Source organism: Arvicola amphibius, chromosome 10, assembly GCF_903992535.2.
Source record: "Arvicola amphibius chromosome 10, mArvAmp1.2, whole genome shotgun sequence".
Taxonomy (NCBI): Eukaryota; Metazoa; Chordata; class Mammalia; order Rodentia; family Cricetidae; genus Arvicola; species Arvicola amphibius.
In genome coordinates this window covers 94,380,626-94,403,841 of record NC_052056.1, presented here as the reverse complement: position 1 = coordinate 94,403,841, position 23,216 = coordinate 94,380,626, and the positions used below count along the sequence as shown (strand labels likewise).

Genomic DNA, 23,216 nt, shown 5'->3' with positions numbered 1-23,216 from the left:
GAAGATGCCAGGCTGGGTGCCCAGTGTCAGAGGAGATCAGGAGTAAAGTCTGGAGCACTTAGCATCGGCAGCACCCAGAGTTCTGTTTTCCTCAGAACTGGGGGCCACAGGAGGGAGATCTCAGGAGTCACTCATATTGTATGACAAAACCTCAACAGAGCAGCTAGGGAGATGGCTCGGGGTTAGAATGTTTGCCACATGGATGAGGAGCCAAGTCACAGCCATCCCTAGCACCCATGCACGGCTACACTTGCCTGTGATCCCAGGTCTGGGGAAGGGCAGACAGGAGGATCCCTAGGGCTTGCTGGCCAACCAACCAGGCCAAATCTTCAAGACCCTCTCTCAAAAATTAAGGGAGAGAGTGGCTGAGGAAGACACCTGATGTCAATCTCTGAAGCACATGTACACACTTGCACACAGAGACACACACACATACACATGCACACATATACACAGAGAGACACATGAATGCACACGTACATGCACGAGATCACACATGGGCGTGAGCATGCACACACACACATTCACGCACGCACGCACGGCACGTGCCAGGATAAGCTAAATGGCAGGCAGAGGGGAACACCTTTTAAGTTTGGGGGCTGAGTCAGGAACCAAGTGAAGCACACAACACTGGAAGAGGAAGAGACTACTGACCCCAAGCCAGAGCTGGAGAGGGGCCCCCCACAAAGTGAGGGCAAGGTGAGAGCAGGAAGGGTACATCTGGAGCCAACCTAACCCTGTGTTGGGGAACTGTCCAGCACTAGGTGCTCCTGAGGGAAAATGGACCAGCCTTTTGAAGTCTGTGCCCTTGAAGGGATTCTGCTAGGAATAAGAACTATAGCAAGAGACAGGCCTGGAACTTGGCTCATTTTGAACTCTGGGTCACCACGTATTGTGTCTAATACACTAAGGGGGACGGCTTTGTACAAATTTAGCTCGTGAGAGTCTGGACCCCTCCCTTACCAGAACCCCATTTCTTTGTCCAAGGTAGTAGGAGAGGCCTTTGTTACAGGGGAGATGCTGTGGGAGAAAGGAGGCCCAGTCAGTCAATGAGCTTCTAAAACTCACCTGGGCCACAGTGTGGACCCTCCATTTATAGGGACTTGAGTGGGGGGTCAGGCAAGTAAGAAGCCGGGAGACTAGGGAAAAGGTCACTGTAGCCGGGTACCGGAGTGCTCAATTAAAAAGAGAACTTACAAAGGACATTTAGAAATCGAAGCAGGGAGAATAATCTCTAAACAAGCTACTTTTTCATTGGTGTTTATTTTTAATCTTTACAACTACGTTTTGTATTTTCTGTCTGCGTACACGGGCACCACCTTGCCGTTGTGGCAGCCGGAGGACAACTTGGAAGAGTCAGTTTTCTTCTTCCTCCATTTGGGTCCCAAACTCAGGCTGTGAGCAAGTGACTTTACCTACTGAGCCATCTCACTGGCCCTGTTTATTTCTGAGACAGTCTCACGTAAACCAAGCTGGCCTTCAACTCGTTTATGTTGCCAAGGATGGCCTTGAATTCAAGATCCTCCTCCTTCAGCCTTCTGGGATTACAGGCATGCACCATCACACACGGTCCTCCATCTTAACAGATGGGAAAACTGAGGCTCCAGTAAGTGTAGGGGCTAAGAAACAGAGAAGCTGGGATTCAGACCTAGTCCACTTGGCCCCTCCACTGTCCCAAATGGATGAAGGGGAATGTTTGAGCTTAGTTATCTGAGAGGCATGGGAGTGTTCCAGACTGTTCTAACCAGATGCATTCCAGGCCTGCTCTTCCAGGCAGGCCGTGGTCTAGGCAGAGATCTCTGCGTGCTCGGCAGGAAGCCCGGCACTCAGAGCAAAGCCGGAACTACCCAGAGGTCCAGGACACCCACCTGTAAAGTGACGGAGCCAATGCTTTTCCCCCCTTTTGAGGCAAAGGAGGGCTTCCCATACTGAGTACAGCCTTAAAGCCCCGACCTTTCTGTCTCTGCCTCCCGAGTGCTGGGATGATAGGCATGAGCCACCACTGCCAGGTGTATTTGATGCTGAGGCAAGGGCTTTACCAATCGAGCTACAACCCCAACCTTTCTTCATTTTTGTTTTAAGACAAGGTGTCGAGTAGCCCAGGGTAGCCTCCCCCTCTTGTATAGCCCACGCTGGCCTCGAACTGATCCTTCTGTCTCCACCTTCTGAGTGACAGGATTACAGTTTTGCCACCAGGCCTGCAGATGCAGTGCTGGGGATGGAACCCAGAGATTTACTTGTGCTAGGCAAACACCCTATGGGCCAGCTGCCACAGACTCTTAATCTACCGATAGTCCCAGCAAGTTCAAGAATGTGAAGGCCAGACATCGTCATGATGCCATCCAATGCCAGCACGGTGAGGTGGGAAAGGATGGCGAGGATCAGCCATGTGAGGGTCTGCCGTATGCATGTAGTCTCCCCCAAGGTGAGAGGTCAGGTGGCCCTAGGGAAGCAAAGCCCAGGCACCTACCATTGCTGGTGAGAGCCACTCGGGGCTGAAGGGGACGTGGTTGGGCTGCATGGAGAGAGATTCAATAGAAGATGCAGCTGGAGCCCCAGGAGGCTGGAATGAGCCTCTGCTGTCAGTGGGAGGCTGAGTGGTACCAGCCAAGCCAGGTCAGTCCTGAGAAGGGACATGAGCAGTCATGGCTGGGCCTGTAGGAGAGACAGCAGGCTGTTCTCGTGTTGCGGTGTGGGGGCGCGGGGGCGTGTGGGCAAGAAGCCTGTTTCACCATAGTGAATGGCTCCTTGGAGGAGAGCACTATCTCGCCTAAAGCAGTTGGCCCTTCATTCTGACCACCCATCCCTTCCTTCCTCTCGTGCACTTGGTGGTCCCGCACAAACTAAGTGGTAGCAGAAAGGGGCATCTTGCCTAACGCTGCCTGCATCCTCCTGGCCACCGCACACGCGGGCACCCTGGGTAGCAGATAGATTGCACCCTGAGGAACCTCAGTCTCCCACCTTTCCCCTCCCGGGGGCATCTATCGACTCCTGAGCAAGAAGGGTACCAAAGAGAGGATGTTGTCGCCACAGCAAGGGTTTCCCAGAAACCTGAGCCTCCAGGACAGGGGGGCGGGGCCGCCGCATCTCCCCGCCCACCGAGCGCTGAATCGATTAGTGCTCTGCCCATTAGCGCGCAGCGGCGAGGCGGCCTCATCAATATTTTAAGGAATGACTAGGCCTTGGGGTCCGGAAATGCTCGCTGCTGGCGGGGGCTGAAGACGGGCTTTTTTTTTAAATCCCCCTTTCCGATTGTCAGCGCTATTTTTACTACCGGAAAGCCGTCCACCCCCTCTGCTGCCCCTGTCTGCGCGGTGATTCGGTCTGGGTGTCTGGCCTTGAGGTTAGTCAAGACGGTGGTTTTGCTTTGCGAGGCCATGAGCAGTCGGGGGAGCTCGGTTAAGCTACCTCTGTCCTGCCCTCCCCCACCCTTCTGACGCCCCATCCCACTTAACAACAAAGCCAAAAAACAGACATTGGGGCAATAGCTGAGTCGGTTGGGAACCTGCCGGGTATTCCATGAAGATGAGTGCCCCCCCCCCCCACCAGCCGCCAATGAACTGGATGTGATGGTGCACACCTGTAATCCCAGTACTCAGTAGTCGGGAGCCTGAAGACGAAGAGATCAGGGTCTTTCTTGACAATGTAGTGAGTTCGAGGCCAGCCTCAGCTGTATAAGAGACTGTTTCAAAAACAATAAAACCAGCATCTTCCAGGCTGAGAAGCTAGTTAGGGCCACTAAACCCAGACAGATCCCATTGCAGTGAAGTGTGGAGCATGGTAGACCTAGCCAGTGGCGGGGGACCTACCACCTCTCACCCCTTGGCCAGGAGACTTTGTCTGTATCTCTATCCAAAGTCCTCAGGGTGCTTGTCCCTAGTAGGGCGGCAGCTGGCCCTCCGTCTCCAATGTCCAGGGAACATACTTATGTATCTTAATCGGCCCCCTGCTCCAGCCCTCTATTCTACTGATGGAGAATCCGGGGCTCCAGGGAATAGGGTGTTTGGTTAGTGACTCCCAGGGCTGAGTCACTAGACTTCTAGCACCTAAGGCTGCAGGAAGAGGGTTGGGACATAGACCCTCGAGCACCAGACAGTCAGGGGCCACAGGACATGTGACTTCCTGTCTAGTACAGAGAGAAACTCCAGGAAAAGAGAGGGTTGGAGGCTGGGGAGATGGCTCAGTGGTTAAGAGCCCTTGCGCTGAAAGCAAGAGAGCCTGAGTTCCAATCCCCAGCAGTTGCATGCGGCCATATGCCCTGTGATGCCAGTGCAGTAGGGGGTGGGGATGCGAAGATTGATGGGGTCTTGCTGGCGGCCAGCCTAGCTCCCGGTTCAGTGGGAGAGCCCTGTCTGAATGAAATAAGGTGGAGCGTCATAGAGTAGGATGTGGACATCCTCTGTCTTCCACATGTGTGCACGCACACACACACACACACCACACACAGTGGGGCCGGCAAGACGGCTGACCCAGTAGGTAAAGGCGCTTGTCGCCACTCTTGACGACATGACTTCAATCCTGGGACCCATGAGGTGGAAGGAGAAGGAGAGAACCAACTCCCATAAATTGTCCTCCGCTTCCCACACATGTGCTGTGCCACGCGCATGTGCATGCACACACACACACACACACAAATAAATGTAACAATAAAAGGGAACGCTGTATACACCTGAAGGCCAGGGGCTTCTATTCATAAACCAAAGCCAGCCCAGATGGGGACAGGATGACACTGTCCACCCTGCTTCTAGTCCCTCTGGGATCTGCTCTCTGACCCTGCTTTCCCACTAGCAGAGCCCGCAACCATCTGCACAGTGATGGATCGTCACACGCTGGCTGATCGCCACAGTGAGTGGAAACACCTCCAGGCTCTGCCCAGAGATGGGTGGAGCCAGGCCCTGCCATGACTGTGGAGCCCACTTCCTGGGCTGTCTGCCCTTCCAGGGAGAGCTAAGCCTTTGTCTCCCCAAGTGCTGCTCAGAATTTGGGAAGGTCAGCCAAGGTCAAGGATTTCATTTCCTCCCCCAGATCCGGCCCCAGGGGCTGTTGGGAACAGCACCTCCTTGACTGGGCCCTTTGGTTTGTGGTATACAGCCTCCCTTCCATCTCCCCGTGTGTGAGTCCTGGACTCCCTCTCTATCTGTAACTAGGTGCAGGGGGCTTGCTGACCTCCCTTGATTACATTCATCTCTTTCTTTTCATTTTGAGATAAAATCTTGCTATATAGCCCAAACTGACCTGGAATTTTCTCTGTAGCTCAGAGTAACCTAAAACTTCCAATCCTCCTGCCTCAGCTCCCCAATGCTAGGATTATGGGCATGTGCCACCACACCCTGCTACCCTGTTTTGTGGAGCCTGGGACACAGGCAGCTGCACTGGCAGGCCCATACACTGGTGGCCTGCCGATGGGGTTGGGGAAGGAGGTCAGGGAAGGACCAGCCAGTCTCCTGCTTAGGACATAACACGCTTGCCCGAATCCTGGACTTAGGTGGGACCCTACGAGGCCCTGTCCCCTGTGACTCTACCTTCTCCCTTCAAAGGCTTTCTCAGCAAGCAGGGAGGGACAAAGAGAAGCCTGAAAACTATCAGGTGGTGGTACACACCTTTAATCCCAACGCTTGGGAGACAGAGACAGGCAGATCTCTGAGTCTACAGAGTGAGGCCAGCCTGGTCTACAGAGTGAGTTCCAAGATAGTCAAGACTACACAGTGAAACCCTGTCTTGGAAGTCAGGGAGAGAGAGAGAGAGAGGCCTGAAAATACAGAGCTGGGGCTGACCTGGCAGCCTCTACACACCCATACCCAGTCTTCCACCCATGTTCACCCATGCCATCATGCACAAAGCAGGTGGCTTGCGGGTAAGTGGGGCAGGCCCTCGTGGGGTTAGCACTGGTTCCACTCTTCTTAGAGGCTATGGTGGTGATGGTGGTGGTAGCCTGGTGGGTTCTTCCTGCCTCTGCCCCCAAAGAATGCCTGATGCCAGCTGGGGAGATAGACTTAAAAGCATGCACAGAACACAGTGCAAGTGGTGGCTTGCTAGAAGGACACTTGAGGGGACCATAGGCACTCAAGGGAGACACAGTGTCAGCCTGGGCAGAGGAGGTCAGGGAACGCTTCGTGGAGGAAGAGGAACCATGATGAGAGGGTGAATCAGAATGGGGGCAAGATAGAGGAAGGGTCTGGCCTGGTTTATGCACCCATCTCTCCCCACCTCCGTGGGCTTTGCACACCACCCTCTGATTTCCAAAAGTCCTGATAAGTCCTGCAGCAGGCATTGCTCATTCTGAGGTGCCATCTTTGTCTTACGTATAGGTGTGAAGCCCAGCACAGGGTCAGGAAACCTGTCCCAGGCACATCTGCCCTGGGTGGGTCCTGTACTTGACGACAGTTGCTATGCCCAAAGCTGCCCTAAGGAGGGAAGGGATTCCCTCATGCCTCTGGCCCTGACGTCCCAAGGATGCCATTGAAAAGTCGAACAGCTATTTTTGCCTAGCATTTAATTATACAGCTTAGATGACAGAGGAGATCTGAGATGGGGTTCCCAAGGGCTGTGGGGGAGGGGCGGGTCCAGAGCCATGGGGATTCTGGGAGGACAGGTAAGAGCTTAAGCCTCTATACCAGTGCTTCAGAAGAATGGTGCCCCTCAACAATTCACACTAAACTGGCCTCTCCAACAGGGGTTGCCAGGGAGGCTGGCGTCTCCCTACTTAATCTCCTTGGGTTTTTTGGGTTTTGTCTTTTTTTTCTGTTGTTGTTTCCCCACTAACTTAAGGACATAGTTACCAAAGGAAAATGAATGGAAGGGCTGGGGTGTGGGTCAGTGAAAGAGCCCCTGCCTAGAATCCCCTAGTGAGGGGCTGGGGGCATGGTCAGTGGTAGAGTCATTGAACAATATGCGGGAAGGAGGCACTTGGTACAACCTAAGAAAGTGGATGAGGGAGGCAGAGCAGGCTGGGTTTGTGCTCCCAGGAATGTTTAGCACAACAGTGGACAGGAAGCGAGTCCCCCAGATGACTACCTGACTTGCACTCTGCAGTTTACCCATCCTAAGTGGTAAAAGATGGAGTTGCCTAGCAACAAAGTAGAAGAAGCTGGAATGAAGAGACAGCTGGGATTTCTAGATTGGTCCAGTGGGGATGGGAGTTCTGGAAGGAACAACAGGCGGGCTACCCGGGGGGAGGGGGGTCCTAAGGAGGCTACACTTTCAATAATAAAAATGGTTGTCTTTAAGCCATATAGGAAGATGACCCCCAGAAGTCCCAGGATTAGAAAGCTGAGTAAAGACCCTGAAACTGAATCTAAGCTGCTGTCGCCATTACAGATACCCAGGAGCATCACAGGGGAGGGAGGAAGGGCTTAGTTTGGCTCACAGTTTCAGACGTTAAAGGCTCCTTAGTTCAGGGCATGGCGGCCAAAACGGCAGAGTCCATAGGGGCTGCAGAGATGGCTCAAAGGTAAAGAACACTTGTTGCTCTTGCAGAGAATGAGTTAGGTGCCCAGCACCCACACAGCAGCTAACACCTGCCTGTAACTCCAACTCCAAGAAATCCACAGTTTCTTCTCCAGGGCTCGGGGACCTTGGAGGCTACTGAAGAGCATGAGGTCACCCAAAACTCGACTGGCACCATTTGGAAGAGTCTGTCCCTCAGCCTCCTTGACCAGCCCCGGGAATGAATGACCCCGGGGATCCCCAAGAATGTTATTTAAGACCCCCACCCCCCACACGCACAACTGTCTCCTACCTCCCCATCTGTCACATGCACACTGTTTGGTCAGCAGCCTGCACCTCTAGCTTCAGTGGCCGAAAGCATGCTCGAATAGAGCCTCTGCGATGCAGGAGATCCCCAGGGAGAGCTGTGTAGGGGCCCAGGAAGATCAGAAAGTCAAGGTCATCTGCTATGTGTGGAGTCTGCGGATAGCCTGTGCTACATGAGACACTGTCTCTGAAGAAAGGAGAGGCGGAAAGGAAGGGAGGCAGGGAGGAGAAAACAAAAAAACAAATACTTACCTACGTTTCCCCCCTCAGCCCAAGGCTGCCATGGGACCAAAGCCATGAATGGTGCCACCCCCGGCTCGGCCGCCGCCCCCGCCCCAGTCCCCGACTGGCGGCAGTTCTGCGAGCTACACGCACAAGTGGCTGCTGTGGACTTCGCTCACAAGTTCTGCCGCTTCCTTCGTGACAACCCGACCTACGACACGCCTGACGCAGGGGCCTCCTTCTCCCGCCACTTTGCAGCCAATTTCTTGGCAGTCTTCAGCGAGGAGGTGCGCCGTGTGCTGGGGACAGCAGCGGATACCATGGAGCCCGAGCCTGCCGTGACCTCCGTGACATCGGCACTGAAGGCTGCAGCCTATGGCCACTCCCGCAGCTCCGAGGACGTGTCTGCCCACGCTACCACCAAGGCTCGTGTCCGCAAAGGCTTCTCACTAAGAAATATGAGCCTGTGCGTGGTGGACGGAGTGCGCGACCTGTGGCACCGGCGAGCGTCCCCGGAGCCCGATGCTGGGGCCACCCCCAAGGCCGCCGAGCCTGCATCTGAGCCTCGCGACAAGTGGACACGACGCCTGAGGCTAGCACGGACCATGGCAGCCAAGGTGGAGTTAGTGGACATCCAGCGTGAGGGCGCACTGCGCTTCATGGTGGCAGATGATGCAGCCTCGGGCCCTGGAGGCACCGCACAATGGCAAAAGTGTCGCCTGCTTCTGAGAAGGGCTGTGGCTGGGGAGCGCTTCCGCCTGGAGTTCTTCGTGCCACCCAAGGTTCGTATCTTGGCGCATGTTGCCATCACTCTCCCCATCACTCACGGGGACCTGGTGGCCTGTATGTCCTAAGGGATCCTCAGGCCTGTGACAGGTGGGTGCCTGGAACTGGTTTGGGCATTTTTAGTGCAGGGGGAACCTCCCAGAGATGAGTTGTAGCATTCGAAGGCAGGGAGTAACAAGGTACAGTCAGACATGTCCCCCGAGCCCTGTGTCCTGCTCCATGGCAATCAGACATCTGCTGGCCCTGCCAGGCTCCAGCTGAGCCCGGCCCAGTGGCCCCTTTCTTCTCATCAGGAGGAAAAGAGTCTTTGCCTGCTGCTACCGTTTTGCATGTCCCTTTGAGCCCTCTGGCCCCTGGCCCCATCAGCCATCAAAGCCCTCCCGTGGTAGGGGGGGATGGGGATGCATGGGGTCTTCCTCAGGCTTCAGGGAGGCAAATGTAACTTGCCTGAAAATTAGAGGTGCTGGGGGTGCAGTTCAGTAGGTAGCCCAGAGTTCCAGCACCAGCCCCCATAATCCCTGAGTGGTGGTGCACTCAGGGAAACAGGAGGATCAGAAGTTCCAGGTTATCCTCAGCTACATAGGAAGTTGGAAGCTAGCCTGAGCTGCATGAGACTGTCTGGAAAAAAGAAAGCAGAGGAAATCCTTCAAGGAGGGGTCTGGCCTGCCTGCGGTCACACAGACAGAGGGTGCAGAAGAAATTATACATCACCACTCAGATGGTCACAAGAATCAAAGGAGGGGGGGTAGAGTCCCTTGAGTACTAGCAAGGCAGCTGGTAACACCCCAAGACCTGTTCACCGCAGGACTCAGTCTTCCCAGGACTCTGCTAGATAGCTTGACTCAGTGTCCTGGAAGTTTGTCCCCCAAGCCTCCCCTCAAGGTGCCAGGTGAGAGCTGCCCACAGTTAGATGCTCCGAGAACACACTGGTGAGGAGCTCTCACCCCAAGTCTCAGCACCCCCAGATTTCCCAAGGGGGTTTTACCCACCCCCTCAACCTTCAGCCCCTGAGAAAAATGCCACTAAACTCAAATCTACAGACCAAAGCCTGGTGAGGGGTGGCTTGCCCAGGGTCACCCAAAGGGCAGGGGCAGAGGCCCAATGTCTCACTGTCTCCAGCTTTGAGTGGCAGCCCCAGCTGCTGCTCTCTAAATAGCTGTGCCTGTTGTCCTGGGGGAGAGGACATGGCAGCTGTGGCCCTCCCCATCTTTCCAGTGATCCCAGCGGAGCCCTCCAGTTTTACTGCTGGCAGAAGGGAGGGTTCCCGAGGGATCACTGAGGCCTTCCTCCCGCAGTTCAATGAAGACAACAGGTTCCTTGCCCCTGATCTTGCTTCAGGCTCTCAGAATATCAGCGCATAGTAGAACACTTAGGAGTGGTTTGTGGAAGTGTGGATCATTCTAGAATGTACTGGTCTATCTTCTGTTTCTGTAACAAAATACCAGAGGCTATATAGTATATTTTAGAAAGAGAGAAAGAAAAAGAAAGAAAGGAAGGGAGAGAGGGAGGGAGGGAGGGAGGAAGGGAGGGAGGGAAGGAGGAAGGAAAGAAAGAAAGAAAGAAAGAAAGAAAGAAAGAAAGAAAGAAAGAAAGAAATTGGGCGTGGTGGCATGCCTATAATCCCAGCACTGGGGAATAAAGGCAGGAGGATCAGGAATTCAATGTCATCCTTGGCTACATAGCAAGTTCAAGTCTGAGCTCCATAATACCATATCTCAAAAATGGGGTGGGGGGAGAGCAGATCAGTTTAGCTGGGTTTTAGAAACTGCACATCCAAGGTCAGGAAGCCCGGTCCATTCTACCTCTGCAAAGGTCTTCTCAGCCCCTCCTGGCAGGACAAACAGAGGAGGAGGGAGTAGCCATGTGTAGAGAAGGTCAGGTATAGAGGAACCTCACCTTCTAACAACCCATTCTGGTCAGATAACTAACCAGGTTCCCTGAGAACTGCATTAATCTCCTCCCGGCATAGCAGCTCCAGTGACTAGGGCCTGCCTCTTAGAGGGTCGACCAACCTATAAACATTTTAAAACATTTATTTATTGAGCAGGGGGGATACACATGTGGAGGTCAGCGTGGAGGTCGGAAGACAACCTGTGGGAACCAATTCCTTCCTTCTAACCCCGTGGGTCTTGGGGTCAGCTCAGGAGGCAGAGGCAGGCGGAGCCCCGTGAGTTCAAGGCCAGCCTGGTCTACAGAGCGAGTTCTTGGACAGCCAGGGCTACACAAAGAAACCCTGACTTAGGAAACAAACAAACAAAAAAAAAAACAACGAACGCAGACTTGGTTGCGGACCCCTTTCCACATTGAGTCATCTCACCGCCCTTCAGTATTACCTGTGTTTTTGTTTTGAGAAGGTCTCAGGGAGATCAGGCTGCCCTTGATCTCGCACTTCTGGTTCTGCCTTTTGTTTCCCCTCTGCTGGGATTATAGCCATTTATCACCACGCCCAGGTTATGTGGGGCTGGGGATCGAACCCAGGACTTCCTGAATGCTGGGTGAGCACGCCACCAACTGAGCCACACCATGCTCATATGTTTTTCTCTCTCTCTCTCTTCCCACCCCATCTTGTATTACAACCATACTGGGAACCAAACCCCCAGTCCATGAGCCCTGGGGGAGCAAACCATGTCTAACCCATGTACCCAGGAGGGCTCAGAATAGGTTTTCCTGCTGTGTCTGGTCCTCAAAGTCTGCCCCAGGGTGAAGGAATGCCCAAAGCACTTGTCCTGACACCCTCACTGCCTGTCACCCACCTACCAACCCAGATCTCCCCGGTCTTTTGGCTTAGGGGTTAAGAGCACTGACTGTTCTTCCAGAAGATTCGGGTTCAATTGCCAGCTGCCACAGGGCAGCTCACGAGTGCCTATAACCCCAAGATCTGACACCCAATATAGACAGACATTCATGCAGGCAAAATACTAAAGCAAATAAAATTTTTTTTTTTTTCGAGACAGGATTTCTCTGCAGCTTTAGAGCCTGTCCTGGAGCTAGCTCTTGTAGACCAGGCTGGTCTCGAACTCACAGAGATCTGCCTGCCTCTGCCTCCCGAGTGCTGGGATTAAAGGCGTGCGCCACCACTGCCCGGCTAAAGCAAATAAAATTTAAGAATAAATTGATTTAAACACCAATAAACAGAAAAAATAGGGAGAAACAAATCAAGCCGGAGGCGTGGCTCAGTCACTAAGCACTTGCCTAGGGTCCCCCAGAGAAGGGCAGGGAAGGAACTCCTGTAGAGCCCTTGCCTAGTAAGCATGAGGCCCTGGGCTCTACCCCAGCACTGGGGGTGTGGGGCAACTACAACCACATCAGGACACATGGCCTCAGACATCGGGCTGAGGGGAGGGACCTCCAGCCAGTGGGAGCCCAACTGGAGACGCCATTATAAACCTCTCCATTCTCTCTGCCCCAGATGCCAACCCCAGCCACAGGCTGGTGTGATGATGTGATCAGCTAAGCCCATCAATCACTGCTGTAAGCCCAGCCCAGGGCCTGCTGGACAGTGTCCAGAGTGGCCAAGAGTTCAACTCTGATATGAGGCCCTTCCCTTTCCACCTCAGAAAGTCCCTGTCCCGGAGCCCAACCCTGCCGGGAATGTCAGCCTCCGGCCAGTCCAGGGAGATTCGGGGTGTAGCCAGGAGCTGCGAACCAGAGCATAAAAGGGCCTGCACAAAGCGACCCTCCTAAGGAGTCCTGCTAACTGCCCTGGTTTAACCCTGTGATGGCAGCATGGGGGTGCTGGCTCCCCTCTCCCACATGCCTGGAGACAGGACACACCCAGCTCCAGCTCCCCCCCCCCCCCGTTCTGAAGTGAGATCTGTGCTCCAGAGCATCTTGTCCAAAGCAGGAAGCTACCTTATTTTGGGAGCCATGCCTACCACACCCCCAGTTCCTCATTAGGGGTTCTAGGCAGGTGCTCTACCACGGAGCCACACCCCCAGCTCCTCACTTGGGGATCATTTGATTCAGTATCTCATATAGACCAAGCTGGCTTAGACTCACTGTGTAGGTTTCTGTGCTATGATCTACATAGTGAATTCCAGGCCAGTCAGAGCCATGTAGTGAGACTCTGTCTCAAAAAGAAAAATAAATAATTTTGAATGCCAAATACGGTGCTCCACTTGTACAACCCCAAAGCTCAGGAAACTCAGGAAGGATTGGCCAAGCTCAAACCAACCTGGGCTACATAGGGGGCTCTAGGTCAGTCTGTGCTGTGGATTGAGACCCTATTTCCAAAAACCAAGGGTGACAGGTGTGGCTCAGTGGTAGAGCCCCTGCCTAGAATCCCCCAGTGAGGGGCTTTGTGTGTCTCAGTGGTAGAGCACCTGCCTAGAATCCCCCAGTGAGGGGCTGGGGTGTGGCTCAGCGGTAGAGCCCCTGCCTAGAATCCCCCAGTGAGGGGCTGGGGTGTGGCTCAGTGGTAGAGCCCCTGCCTAGAATCCCCCAGTGAGGGGCTCAAGGGAATAAGGGAGGTGAGAAGAGGGGGGGATCATATGAAGTAGGTGTACTGGGTGCAGGGTGGGCCAGGGAGCACTCACAGCTCACAGGGGTTCAGGAGTTGGGGACTCAGCAGTACCAACCAGCCTCTAACTTGCTGTGACCATGGGAGGAGGGTTCCTACTGTCTCTCTCAATGTCCCCATCTCTAAAATGGGGTTGGTAACACACCCACACCAGCATGACCTTGGCAGTCTTGGGGGCCGAGACCCACGTATGCTGCTAAGTGGGCTGGGAAGTGCGGAGAGGGGCTCCTCCCACCGTTCTTCCTCTGGCCTCCCAGGCTTCCAGACCCAAGGTCAGCATCCCCCTGTCGGCCATCATTGAGGTCCGGACCACCATGCCCCTGGAAATGCCTGAGAAGGACAACACATTCGTGCTCAAGGTAAGAGCCCACTGCAGCCCCCAAGGTCTGTGGCTGCCTGGGACCACAGCCCTAGCGGGCTACACAGCATTAGCTCTCTACAGGGGTGCCAGTTAGACCATCAAAGGGGGCAACAATGAGGGGGTGCCCATGGACCCCACAACAGGTGTCCATCAGAGTCTGGGTGCTAGCGTCCATCCCAATATGGTTGGCCACCTAGATTTCCTCCCAGTTCTTATTTTCTAAATTACATTATTATTATTATTATTATTATTATTATTATTATTATTATTACTACTACTACCAGCTTTTTGAGACAGGATTTCCCTGACTGTCTTGACTAGCTCTGTAGACCAGACTGGCCTTGAACTCACAGAGATCTGCCTGCCTCTGCCTCCCAAGTGCTGGGATTAAAGGCGTGCGCCACCACCAGGCCACATCTATTTGCCTGCCTGTGTGCCAGCCTGTGAATGCCATAGGTGGTCATGAAGGTCAGAGGACAACTTTCAGGGGTCAAGTACGAGAACTGTCCCCTTCTGCCAGCGGGCTCCTCCCCTGGGAATCAAACCCAGCTTGTCAAGCCTGGCGACGGGCACCTTCACCCACCGAACCATCTCACCAGCCCAGCCCTGTTTGCCATTCCCTCCTGGGTCTGAGTAAAGGTCATTGAGTTCCCTTCCCCTCCCCCTCCTCTGGAGCCAGACACACCCACCTCACAGCTACCGGTGACCAGCTTGTTGAAGTTATGCAAATATCCACAGGCAGAGGGAAGTGGAGTGTGGGAACCAGCCCTCGTCCCTGCAGAAGGCACAAAGACGGGAGGGTGGGTGGGAGGCACCCCAGTGGGTCTGGGAGCCGCCTGTCCTTTCTCCTGGCCCACAGCACTGGGATGGCCTGCGGGAGCTGCTGAGGACATGGGTCCAGGCTGCTAGGGTTGTGGTCGGGGCTTCCTGGAAGGAGTTAGACTATTAAAAGGAGTCCCTCCAGGAGGCCGGTTCCTTCCCCTTGAAGCTGCGCAGAGCCCCCACCCTCTCTGGCAAGCTCCTATTGAGCTTGTGTTTATACCAGCCACGGATTCTTTTATTCATTGGGTAGATGTGTGCCAACTCGATGTCCTGAGTTGTCCCCTCAAGACTGGTATCTGGGGACACAGCCGCTGTCCATCTGGTACTCTCAGCTGCTGGGTGGTCCTGGGGCACCCCTGAGGCAGGAGGACTCCTCTGCCAGCCCCACTGTGGGCCATCTCCCCACTGAATGAGGAAGGCTGTCAGGATCCTCTTACCCAATACTACGTTACAACAGTGACAGGACAGGGGACCAAGAACAGGAAGACCTGGTGACTTCTGAGCAAGTTTCTCCCTCCCTGAACACAAGGCTTGTCTATAGAATAAGTGTTACACTTAGCCTCCATCCCAGGGCTGTCAGGAATTCAACGGACAAGGCACAAAGAGCACCGGCCGCCACAGCAATAGTGCCACAGTCGCTAGGCCTGGGAGCACCCCGACTCTGTGCCGAGGCAGCTGGTCTTCCCACACGACTTGAACCCTATCTCGGATACCAGGACATGGGTTGAGCATGCTGGGTCTCCTGTCCCACACTTGGGACCTCCAGAGCCTGGCATCTCCTCCCCTGTGTGGGCTTCAGGCTGCAGCCCTCACCCTGACTTGGGTGATTCCCCCCCACCCCATGCTGTCCTTTCTGTTCATACCCACGGGACCTAACATAGGGGTGAGTGAAGGCATAAGAACCCTTCTGCTCACTGGTCCTGGGGTGCTGAGTCGTCTCCCCTCCCCCCTCCCCACACTCCTCCCCACCCCCGACCCCCTCACAATGGAGGAAACTTTACCAGGGCTGCTCTCATCCAGGTGGAGAATGGAGCAGAGTACATTCTTGAGACCATAGACTCACTGCAGAAGCACTCATGGGTGGCGGACATCCAGGGCTGCGTGGATCCCGGGTGAGTATTCCAGCCCTGAGGATGGGGGGTGGACAGATGGGGGTGTGCCTCATCCCCTCCTTCCAAGTGACCCAGCTACTAGACAGGGCAAGTACTAACGTAGAGCCAGCATTAGCTATTCCCAAGATGGGAGGGAAGATCAGGAACCTAGGGTCATCTTCAGCTACATAGCTTGCTCAAGGCTAGCCTGGGCTACATGAATCCCTATCCCAAAAACAAAACAAAAAAAGCAAAACAACCCCCCCCCCCAAAAAAATAACAAGATGACTAGGCCAGAGCCAGACAGATGGAGGGTGTCAAGGCCTCCGTGGCATCTAACCCAGGGCCTTGTGCATGCTACATGTGTGTTCTAAGACACCTCTCATCACGAGTAGGACTTGGGGGCTGGACAGATGGCTCAGCAGTACTGCCCTTCCAGGCACGCACGTCAGGCAGTTCATAATTGCCTGTGACTCGAGTTCCAGGGGACCGGGTGCCTCGGCCTCTTCCAGTAGCTGCACCCACAGGCGCCTATGCACTCATGGGCACGCGCGCACGCACGCACACACATACATGCACACGCGCGCGCGTACACACACACACGCACACATGCACACACATACGCACGCACACACACATACACACACATGCACACGCACATTATTTTTATAGAAAACAGTTGGATTTCGATGAGGGAGCTGGTAGGCTGAGGGCACTATGGAGTGGTGGTTGGTGGCATGGTGGGCACTTCCGGTCAGTTATGTGCAGGAAGAGGATGACGCCACTATCCAGAAGAGATGCCCAGGGCGAGGATGCAGCACGGTGCCACCAGCTGAGCACTTGGCAGCCGTTTCTCTGGCTAATAGGATGGGGGGTGCTTTCTAATTAACAGATTCATTTAAATAAAGCTCAGTTAGAGTCCTAAGTGCCTCGCAGCCCTCAGCCCCAAAGTGCTTGCCAATCACCCCCCTATTACTCTGCCGGCCATCTGCTCCAGAGACTTCCCCATGGGGTCAGACCTTTATTAGAGCTGGGATGGCCTCAAAGGGGCTGCCCAGGCCCCACTGACCACACTGTCCCCCACTGGAAGGTATCCATGGGACCTCAGGAATGGGCCACAACCTCCAGGAACACTATGTTCCCGGTGACCTCAGCAGTGGGTCACGCACCCCGAGGGTGAGGGAGTGTGAGCAGTCCAGGGTCCCAGCCCAGGCCCTGTGACAGGATGTACCTTCTCAACTCCACAGGGATAGTGAGGAAGACACAGGGCTCTCCTGTGCTCGGGGAGGCTGTCTGGCCAGCCGGGTGACTTCCTGCAGCTGTGAGTTCCTGGCCGAAGGTAGGTGGGGCGGCTGGAGTCAGGGGGACAGTGCTGGAGGATGGAGGGCAGATAAGAGACATGCGTCTGCCCCTATTTCCCCTGCAGCGGACACGTCCCGGCCCCCAGAGACGACGACAGCGGTGGGTGCTGTGGTGACAGCTCCACACAGCAGAGCTCGTGATGCCGTGGGAGAGTCCCTGGCCCACGTCCCTCTGGAGACTTTCCTTCAAACCCTGGAGTCTTCGGGTGGTGCTGTCAGTGAGAGCAGCAACACAGGTACCACTGGGGTCCCCGCCCCTCAACAGCGACCCACGTGGATCCCCGGGAAGCAGTGACATTTTACCCAGCTATGTCTACAGTGGTTCTGGCTTTTGCAAGCCAGTATGGGCACCTGGCTTTTCCCTCAGCCGTGGGGCTGGTGGCACACACCTGTAATCCCAGCACTCAGGAGGTTGAAGCCTAGGCTACACAGTGAGACCTAGCAAAAAGAAGAAAGAGACAGACAGGAAAGGGAGGGGGCTAAGTTGTTCATATAGAGAGGCACAAAGTGCAGGTTTGGTGGCATAGCTTGTACCCAGCAGTTGGGCTATAGAGGCCAGAGCTAAATGTCTGGTTCGCTGATTCACTGGTTAATAGTGACTGCTGCTCTTTCAGAGAACCCGTGCTGTGGGATACTAATTTAGCTCTGCAAACGTGTGTTACATTTGTTCATGGTGCATTTGCTTCATCATGTAAGGTGTGCTGCTGTTTCACCTTGCCTGCCTAAGGCACCTGATTGGTCTAATAAAAAGCTGAACCGCCAATAGCTACACAGAGGAGGGATAGACAGGGCTGGTGGGCAGAGAGAATAAATAGGAGGAGGAATCCAGGCTCGAGAGAAAGGGAGAAGAGAATGAGGGAGAGAGACCTGGGGCAAGGCGGCCAGGCAGATATGGAGTTGGACATACAGAAGGAAAGGGAAAAGGCCCCAAGGCAAAACATAATTGAAGGAAAACAGGCTAATATAAGAACTGGCAACAAACGAGCGTAAGCTAAGGCTGAGCATTCATAACTAATAATAAGTCTCCGTGTAGTGATTTCGAAGCTAGTTGGTGGCCCAAGAGAAAGCTTGGTTCCCAGCACCATGTAGGGCAGCTCACAGCTGCCTGTGACCCAGCTCCAGGGGATGTGATGCCCTCTTCTGGCCTCTCCGGGCACCCACATGCACACACCGACACCTACTATACACAAACAGAAGGGCATAATGGAACCAGGGTGGAGAGAAGGCTTGGCTTCTTCTCAGGTTTGTTGCTTACTTGCGAGTGCTCCCTCCCTATTCCTCAGTTTACCTCAAGGCTAACTGGACGTAGTCAGCTCTTTGTGTAGGTCTGATATTCAAATGGCAGTTTACCCAACAAAAGAAGATATGGCTCCTCATCTCTCGTTGACTTATTTGTCTTCCTTCTGCCCCTCATGCTGTTATAACCAACCCAGGGGACGAAGGAGCTGAGCTGGACACTGACGCCGAGACCGAGCTGGAACTCTCCGACTACCCCTGGTTCCACGGAACACTGTCCCGAGTGAAGGCCGCTCAGCTGGTGCTGGCCGGTGGGCCCCGGAGCCACGGCCTCTTTGTGATCCGCCAAAGCGAGACTCGGCCTGGGGAGTGTGTGCTGACCTTCAACTTCCAGGGCAAGGCCAAGGCAAGTGTGTCCTGAATGGGGGTGATGGGGAGAGCAGCCTGTTCTGGGGAAGGTGGACTGAGGTGGCCCAGGTCCTAAGGCTCAAGGCTTGCTGGTGACCAACCCCACTCAAAAAGCGAGTCTCTATGAGAAGTTAGCTTTGCAGCCAGATGTGCATGCCTATCATCCCAGCACTTCAGAAGCTGAGGCAGGAGGATTTTCAGGAGTGAGAAACCAGCTTGGGCTACATAGCAAGTCTCTGTCTCGAAAATCTCCCATGGGCCACCTGTACCTACCCTTGGTATCTTACTTTGTTCTGAGGCATCATTTTCTCCCAATCCTGATGCTTCCAACCTAAAATTACATTACAGATGTAAGACATCTGTAATGTGGTCCATAACAGCAGCAAATCCCACATCTGGACCTGGTGGTGCACACCTGGAATCCCAGCACCAGGTGGTAGAGAAGGGATATCAGGAGTTTAAGGTCATCCTTGGCTACATATTGATTTCAAGGTCAGCCTGTGCTACGAGTTTCTGTCTCAATAAATAAATGAATATATAGAAAGATAGATAGATAGATATATAGAAAGATAGATAGATAGATGATAGATAGATAGGTAGATGATAGATAGATAGATAGATAGAGAGAGATGATAGATAGATGATAGATAGACAGATAGATGATAGATAGATAGATAGATAGATAGATGATAGATAGTAGATAGATAGATAGATAGATAGATAGATAGATAGATAGATAGATAGATGATAGATAGACAGATAGATCGATGCTATTTTTAAAACTAGTGCCGGGCGGTGGTGGCGCACGCCTTTAATCCCTGCACTCGGGAGGCAGAGGCAGGCAGATCTCTGAGTTCGAGGCCAGCCTGGTCTACAAGAGCTAGTTCCGGGAGAGGCTCCAAAGCCACAGAGAAACCCTGTCTCGAAAAAAAAAAAAAAAAAAAAAAAAACTAGTGAAAAAGAGAAAGAGGACAAAAGTCAAGCAGTTTGGGGCCTGACAATGTGTTGGGAGTGGGTAGGAGTCACTGTGCCCTCCCACACCAACCAGGAAATAGACCCAGCCTTAGATCTTCCCAGGGTACCACTTCCCAGCAGCCCCCATAGCATCTCAGGTTTCCTGCTCCTGACCTGCAGCTAAGGTCATGGCCACCCTCACATCTGATCCCAGCAGCCCTCAGGCCTACTCCCGGTAGTGCCGGCCAGCTGTGTATGTGTGGAGGAGGCAGAGTCTCCCTAGGGACACTACATTGTCAGTTCCTCTGACAACCAGGCACTTAATGTCACACCGGCGGCTGGTAATTAACATCTTGGCCGGCACTACTAAACCCTGATCTCATTCATGCATGCCCAGTGTTGGACAAGATGGTGCCCTGTCCACTGAGACCCATGGAGGGAGAAGCAGGGCAGGCATAAGATGACCTTTAACCTGGACTCTTCTAGCTGGGCTGCTATTGTCACAGATTGGGCAAAGAAGGGCTGACACCAGAGACCTGTGGCCCATACCAAACACTATGGGTCTGTGGCTCCTTACACTGAGCCGCCTGCCTCAGGGAAACTCAGGAGACCTTGAAGGAGCCATTCGTTGCTGAGAGGCACATGCTACCATCCACACCTCTGGGTCACCTGAGGTCCCCAAGACAAACAAATGTTCAAAAAGACGGATGTATTCCAGTGTGAGGGAAGACATCTGCAACCCCAGCCCCAGCCTAGTTCTGTTGTGCCATCTCCCATACCTACCACGAGAATGACCTGCCCCAAACAGGACTCAGTGTGAGCGCCCCCAGCATGGCACAGTACCATACGGTCCCAATGGGACCGACGCGTAGTCTTCCAACAACCCCCAATGTGCCAAACAGGTAGCTAGCCCAGGACCCCCGCACTGATGGTTCCCATCTGTACCCTCAGCATCTTCGTCTGTCTCTGAACGGTCACGGCCAGTGCCACGTCCAGCATCTGTGGTTCCAGTCTGTGTTTGATATGCTTCGACACTTCCACACCCACCCCATCCCCCTGGAGTCGGGGGGATCCGCAGATATCACCCTCAGAAGCTATGTGCGCGCCCAGGGCCCGCCTCCTGGTAAGATGCCACCACCCAGAGCCTGATAAATGGCCCGGTTGTTTGACAGACGGTTTGCCTAGTATGCTCGAGGCCTGGGTTTGATCCCCCAGCAACTCATAAACTGGGTATGGTCACTCCTGTAATCCCAGTCTCAGGGAGGCGAAGGTAGGAGGATCGGGAGTTCAAGGCCATCCTCTGCAACACAGTGACTTAAAGGCCATAGGATATCTTAGACCCAAACTTGAAACCTTTCACCTGGACACCCAAAGACAGCTGGGGTGGGTTCTGGAAGTCCTGCAAGGTTAGAGTTCAGCACCCATCTTTTGAAGGTTGCACTGGTGGGGTGCCCAGCCTACGCTGGAAATGCCTGTGTGCTTGCATACTGTCTACTGACTCCCGAATGGTCTGGACTACGTCATCCCTCCCTGGCTGGCTTTAGAGGATGAAGGTCAGGTGCCCAGGTCTGGATGCTGACTAACATGGCTTCTCATTGCAGATCCAGGACCAGCGCCTAGCGCTGCGGCCCCGGTACCTGCCTGCTGGGCCGAGCCAGCTAGCCAACACTACTTCTCTAGCCTGGCCTCGGCCGCCTGCCCTCCCACCTCACCTTCCAATGGCGCTGGAGCATCGTCGTCATCTGGCTCGTCATCCTCGGCCACATCTATGCCTCCGCGCCTGGCCGAGGGGCCACTCAGTGCACGCAGCCGCAGCAACAGCGCAGAACACCTGCTGGAGGCTGCGTCCGGAGCCACAGAAGAGCCCACGGAGGCCACACTGGGCCGTGCTCGCGCAGTGGAGAACCAATACTCCTTTTACTAGCTGCCACGCCCATTACCCACGGGTGCCACGCACATCACAGCCGGCTAAGAACACCTGGGATCTGTCCCGCCCACCAGCAGCCTGGTCAGCCCACGATGGTCAACAACACCTAACAATGGCTGGGGACGACTATCCATGGTCTATCAAGCCCAGGACAGCTGGCTGGCTAGCCACATCTAGCGTCTTCAGCCCCCAAGGGCCCACTAAGACCATCTACGGCAGGCCAAGGGCTAAGCATGGTCGAGCAAACCCATGACTTCAAGCCCCTCCCACTGGTGGTTGGCCATGCCCATCACAGCTATCTATGGCTATAAGGCGGATCAAATCCACGGCAGGCAACTCACTGACAACAAACCGCATTTGGTGACTTCAGGCCCCGCCCACTGATGGTCGGCCACTCCCACAGCGGCAGCCATTGACAGCCCGCCTTGCCCATGAAGGCTACCCACTGGTTCCTAACAGCCTCAGGCCCAGTCTACCTGTGTTGGGCCTCTTGCACCAACAGCCTGACTGGTCTGAGATGGTCAATCGTTCCCATGAAGCCAGGACTGCCAGTGGTCCGCCTGGACAGCCTGCCATGCCCACCAGCCCCAGCCCAGTGCTGGGGGGGAAAGTCAAACTCTTCAGTGAAGACGAGCGTTATTAAAGAGCCTGTTTTAGGGACTACACCCTGCTCTCCTGTTGTCTTTTTGCTGGGCTGTCTTCATGGGGATGGAAGTGGTCTCTGGAGGTCTGGAATTGCTAAAAAGCAGGGCGCAGGGAGTCAGCGGGGAGCAGGGCATGCACTCGGGAGGGGTCTTAAATGGAACTGGGAGAGAAAGAGATAAATTAAAGAATGAAACCAGAGCTGGAGATGCGGCTCAGAGGGTAGCACACTTGCCTAGCATGCGGGATTTCCAGGCTCCATCTGTGCATGCCTGGAACCCCAGCACTACCAAGGCAGAAATAGGAGGGATCAGAAGTTCAAGACCATCCTCAACCAAAGAGCAAGTCTGAGGCCAGCCAAAGTTACATGAGGCCCTGTCTCAAAAATGAAGGGCAGGGAGAGGAGAGGAGACACCCACAGTCGTGGTTATGGATGAGTTGAATGCCAAGGAATAGCAATTGAATAGCAATTCAGAGGCTAGAAGTCGGGTCCTGCTTAGGACAGTAAGGATGTCGCTGGACAGGTCAAGAAAGGCCTTCCAGGGTGGACTGGGTGCTGGGATAGGAATTTCCAAACCTAGCTTGTTGGGGAATTGAGCAATAGGAGACGCTGGGTGCCCCAGCTCTGGTGCAGATAATTGAGAAATAGCCAAGAGAGACCTACGAGGTCTCCTCACAGGCAGAGCCGCAGCTGACACCCCCAGCTGGCACACATAGCCACCTCAGAGAAAGACCCCTCCCCAGTCAGACCCACAGCCTTGCAGGGCCCGAAGCAGCCATGTCCATCACAGACCTCAAACGGCGAAAGACTCCAGAGTGGCAGCTGAAGCACCCACAGCTGCTTCCCCATAAGGGGTGCGTGAGTACCCTGGGGTGGCTCCAAGGGCTTTGCTGGTGCAGCTGCCAGGAAATGACAAAGCATACTGCTAAGCACAGGCAAGGAAGGCAACCACAATGCTGAATCAGCTTTCAGCACCACCATTTGGCTGTGGCTGGAGCCCCATGGTGCTAAGGCAACTGCAAGGCTCCATCTTGCCTAGAGAGAAGACAGGGTCTAGAGAAAATGTATGGAGAACTGTCAACTTTCCAGAATTGAGACCTAGAATATAAGAGTGAGAGAGGGTGCCCACCTTAA

At 54.3% G+C, this 23,216-nt stretch overlaps 1 protein-coding gene across 1 annotated transcript; it reads left to right on the top strand.

The window, feature by feature from the left end:
* The first annotated feature begins 8,048 nt into the window (after positions 1–8,048).
* On the top strand, positions 8,049–21,969 carry Sh2b2 (SH2B adaptor protein 2). Its single transcript, XM_038346159.2, has 8 exons — positions 8,049–8,756; positions 13,537–13,638; positions 15,483–15,574; positions 16,801–16,892; positions 16,980–17,150; positions 18,348–18,556; positions 20,464–20,635; positions 21,114–21,969. Exons 1-8 carry the CDS (start codon positions 8,049–8,051, stop codon positions 21,434–21,436), a joined length of 1,869 nt encoding a protein of 622 aa, XP_038202087.1. The 3' UTR covers positions 21,437–21,969.
* The last annotated feature ends 1,247 nt before the right edge of the window (positions 21,970–23,216 follow it).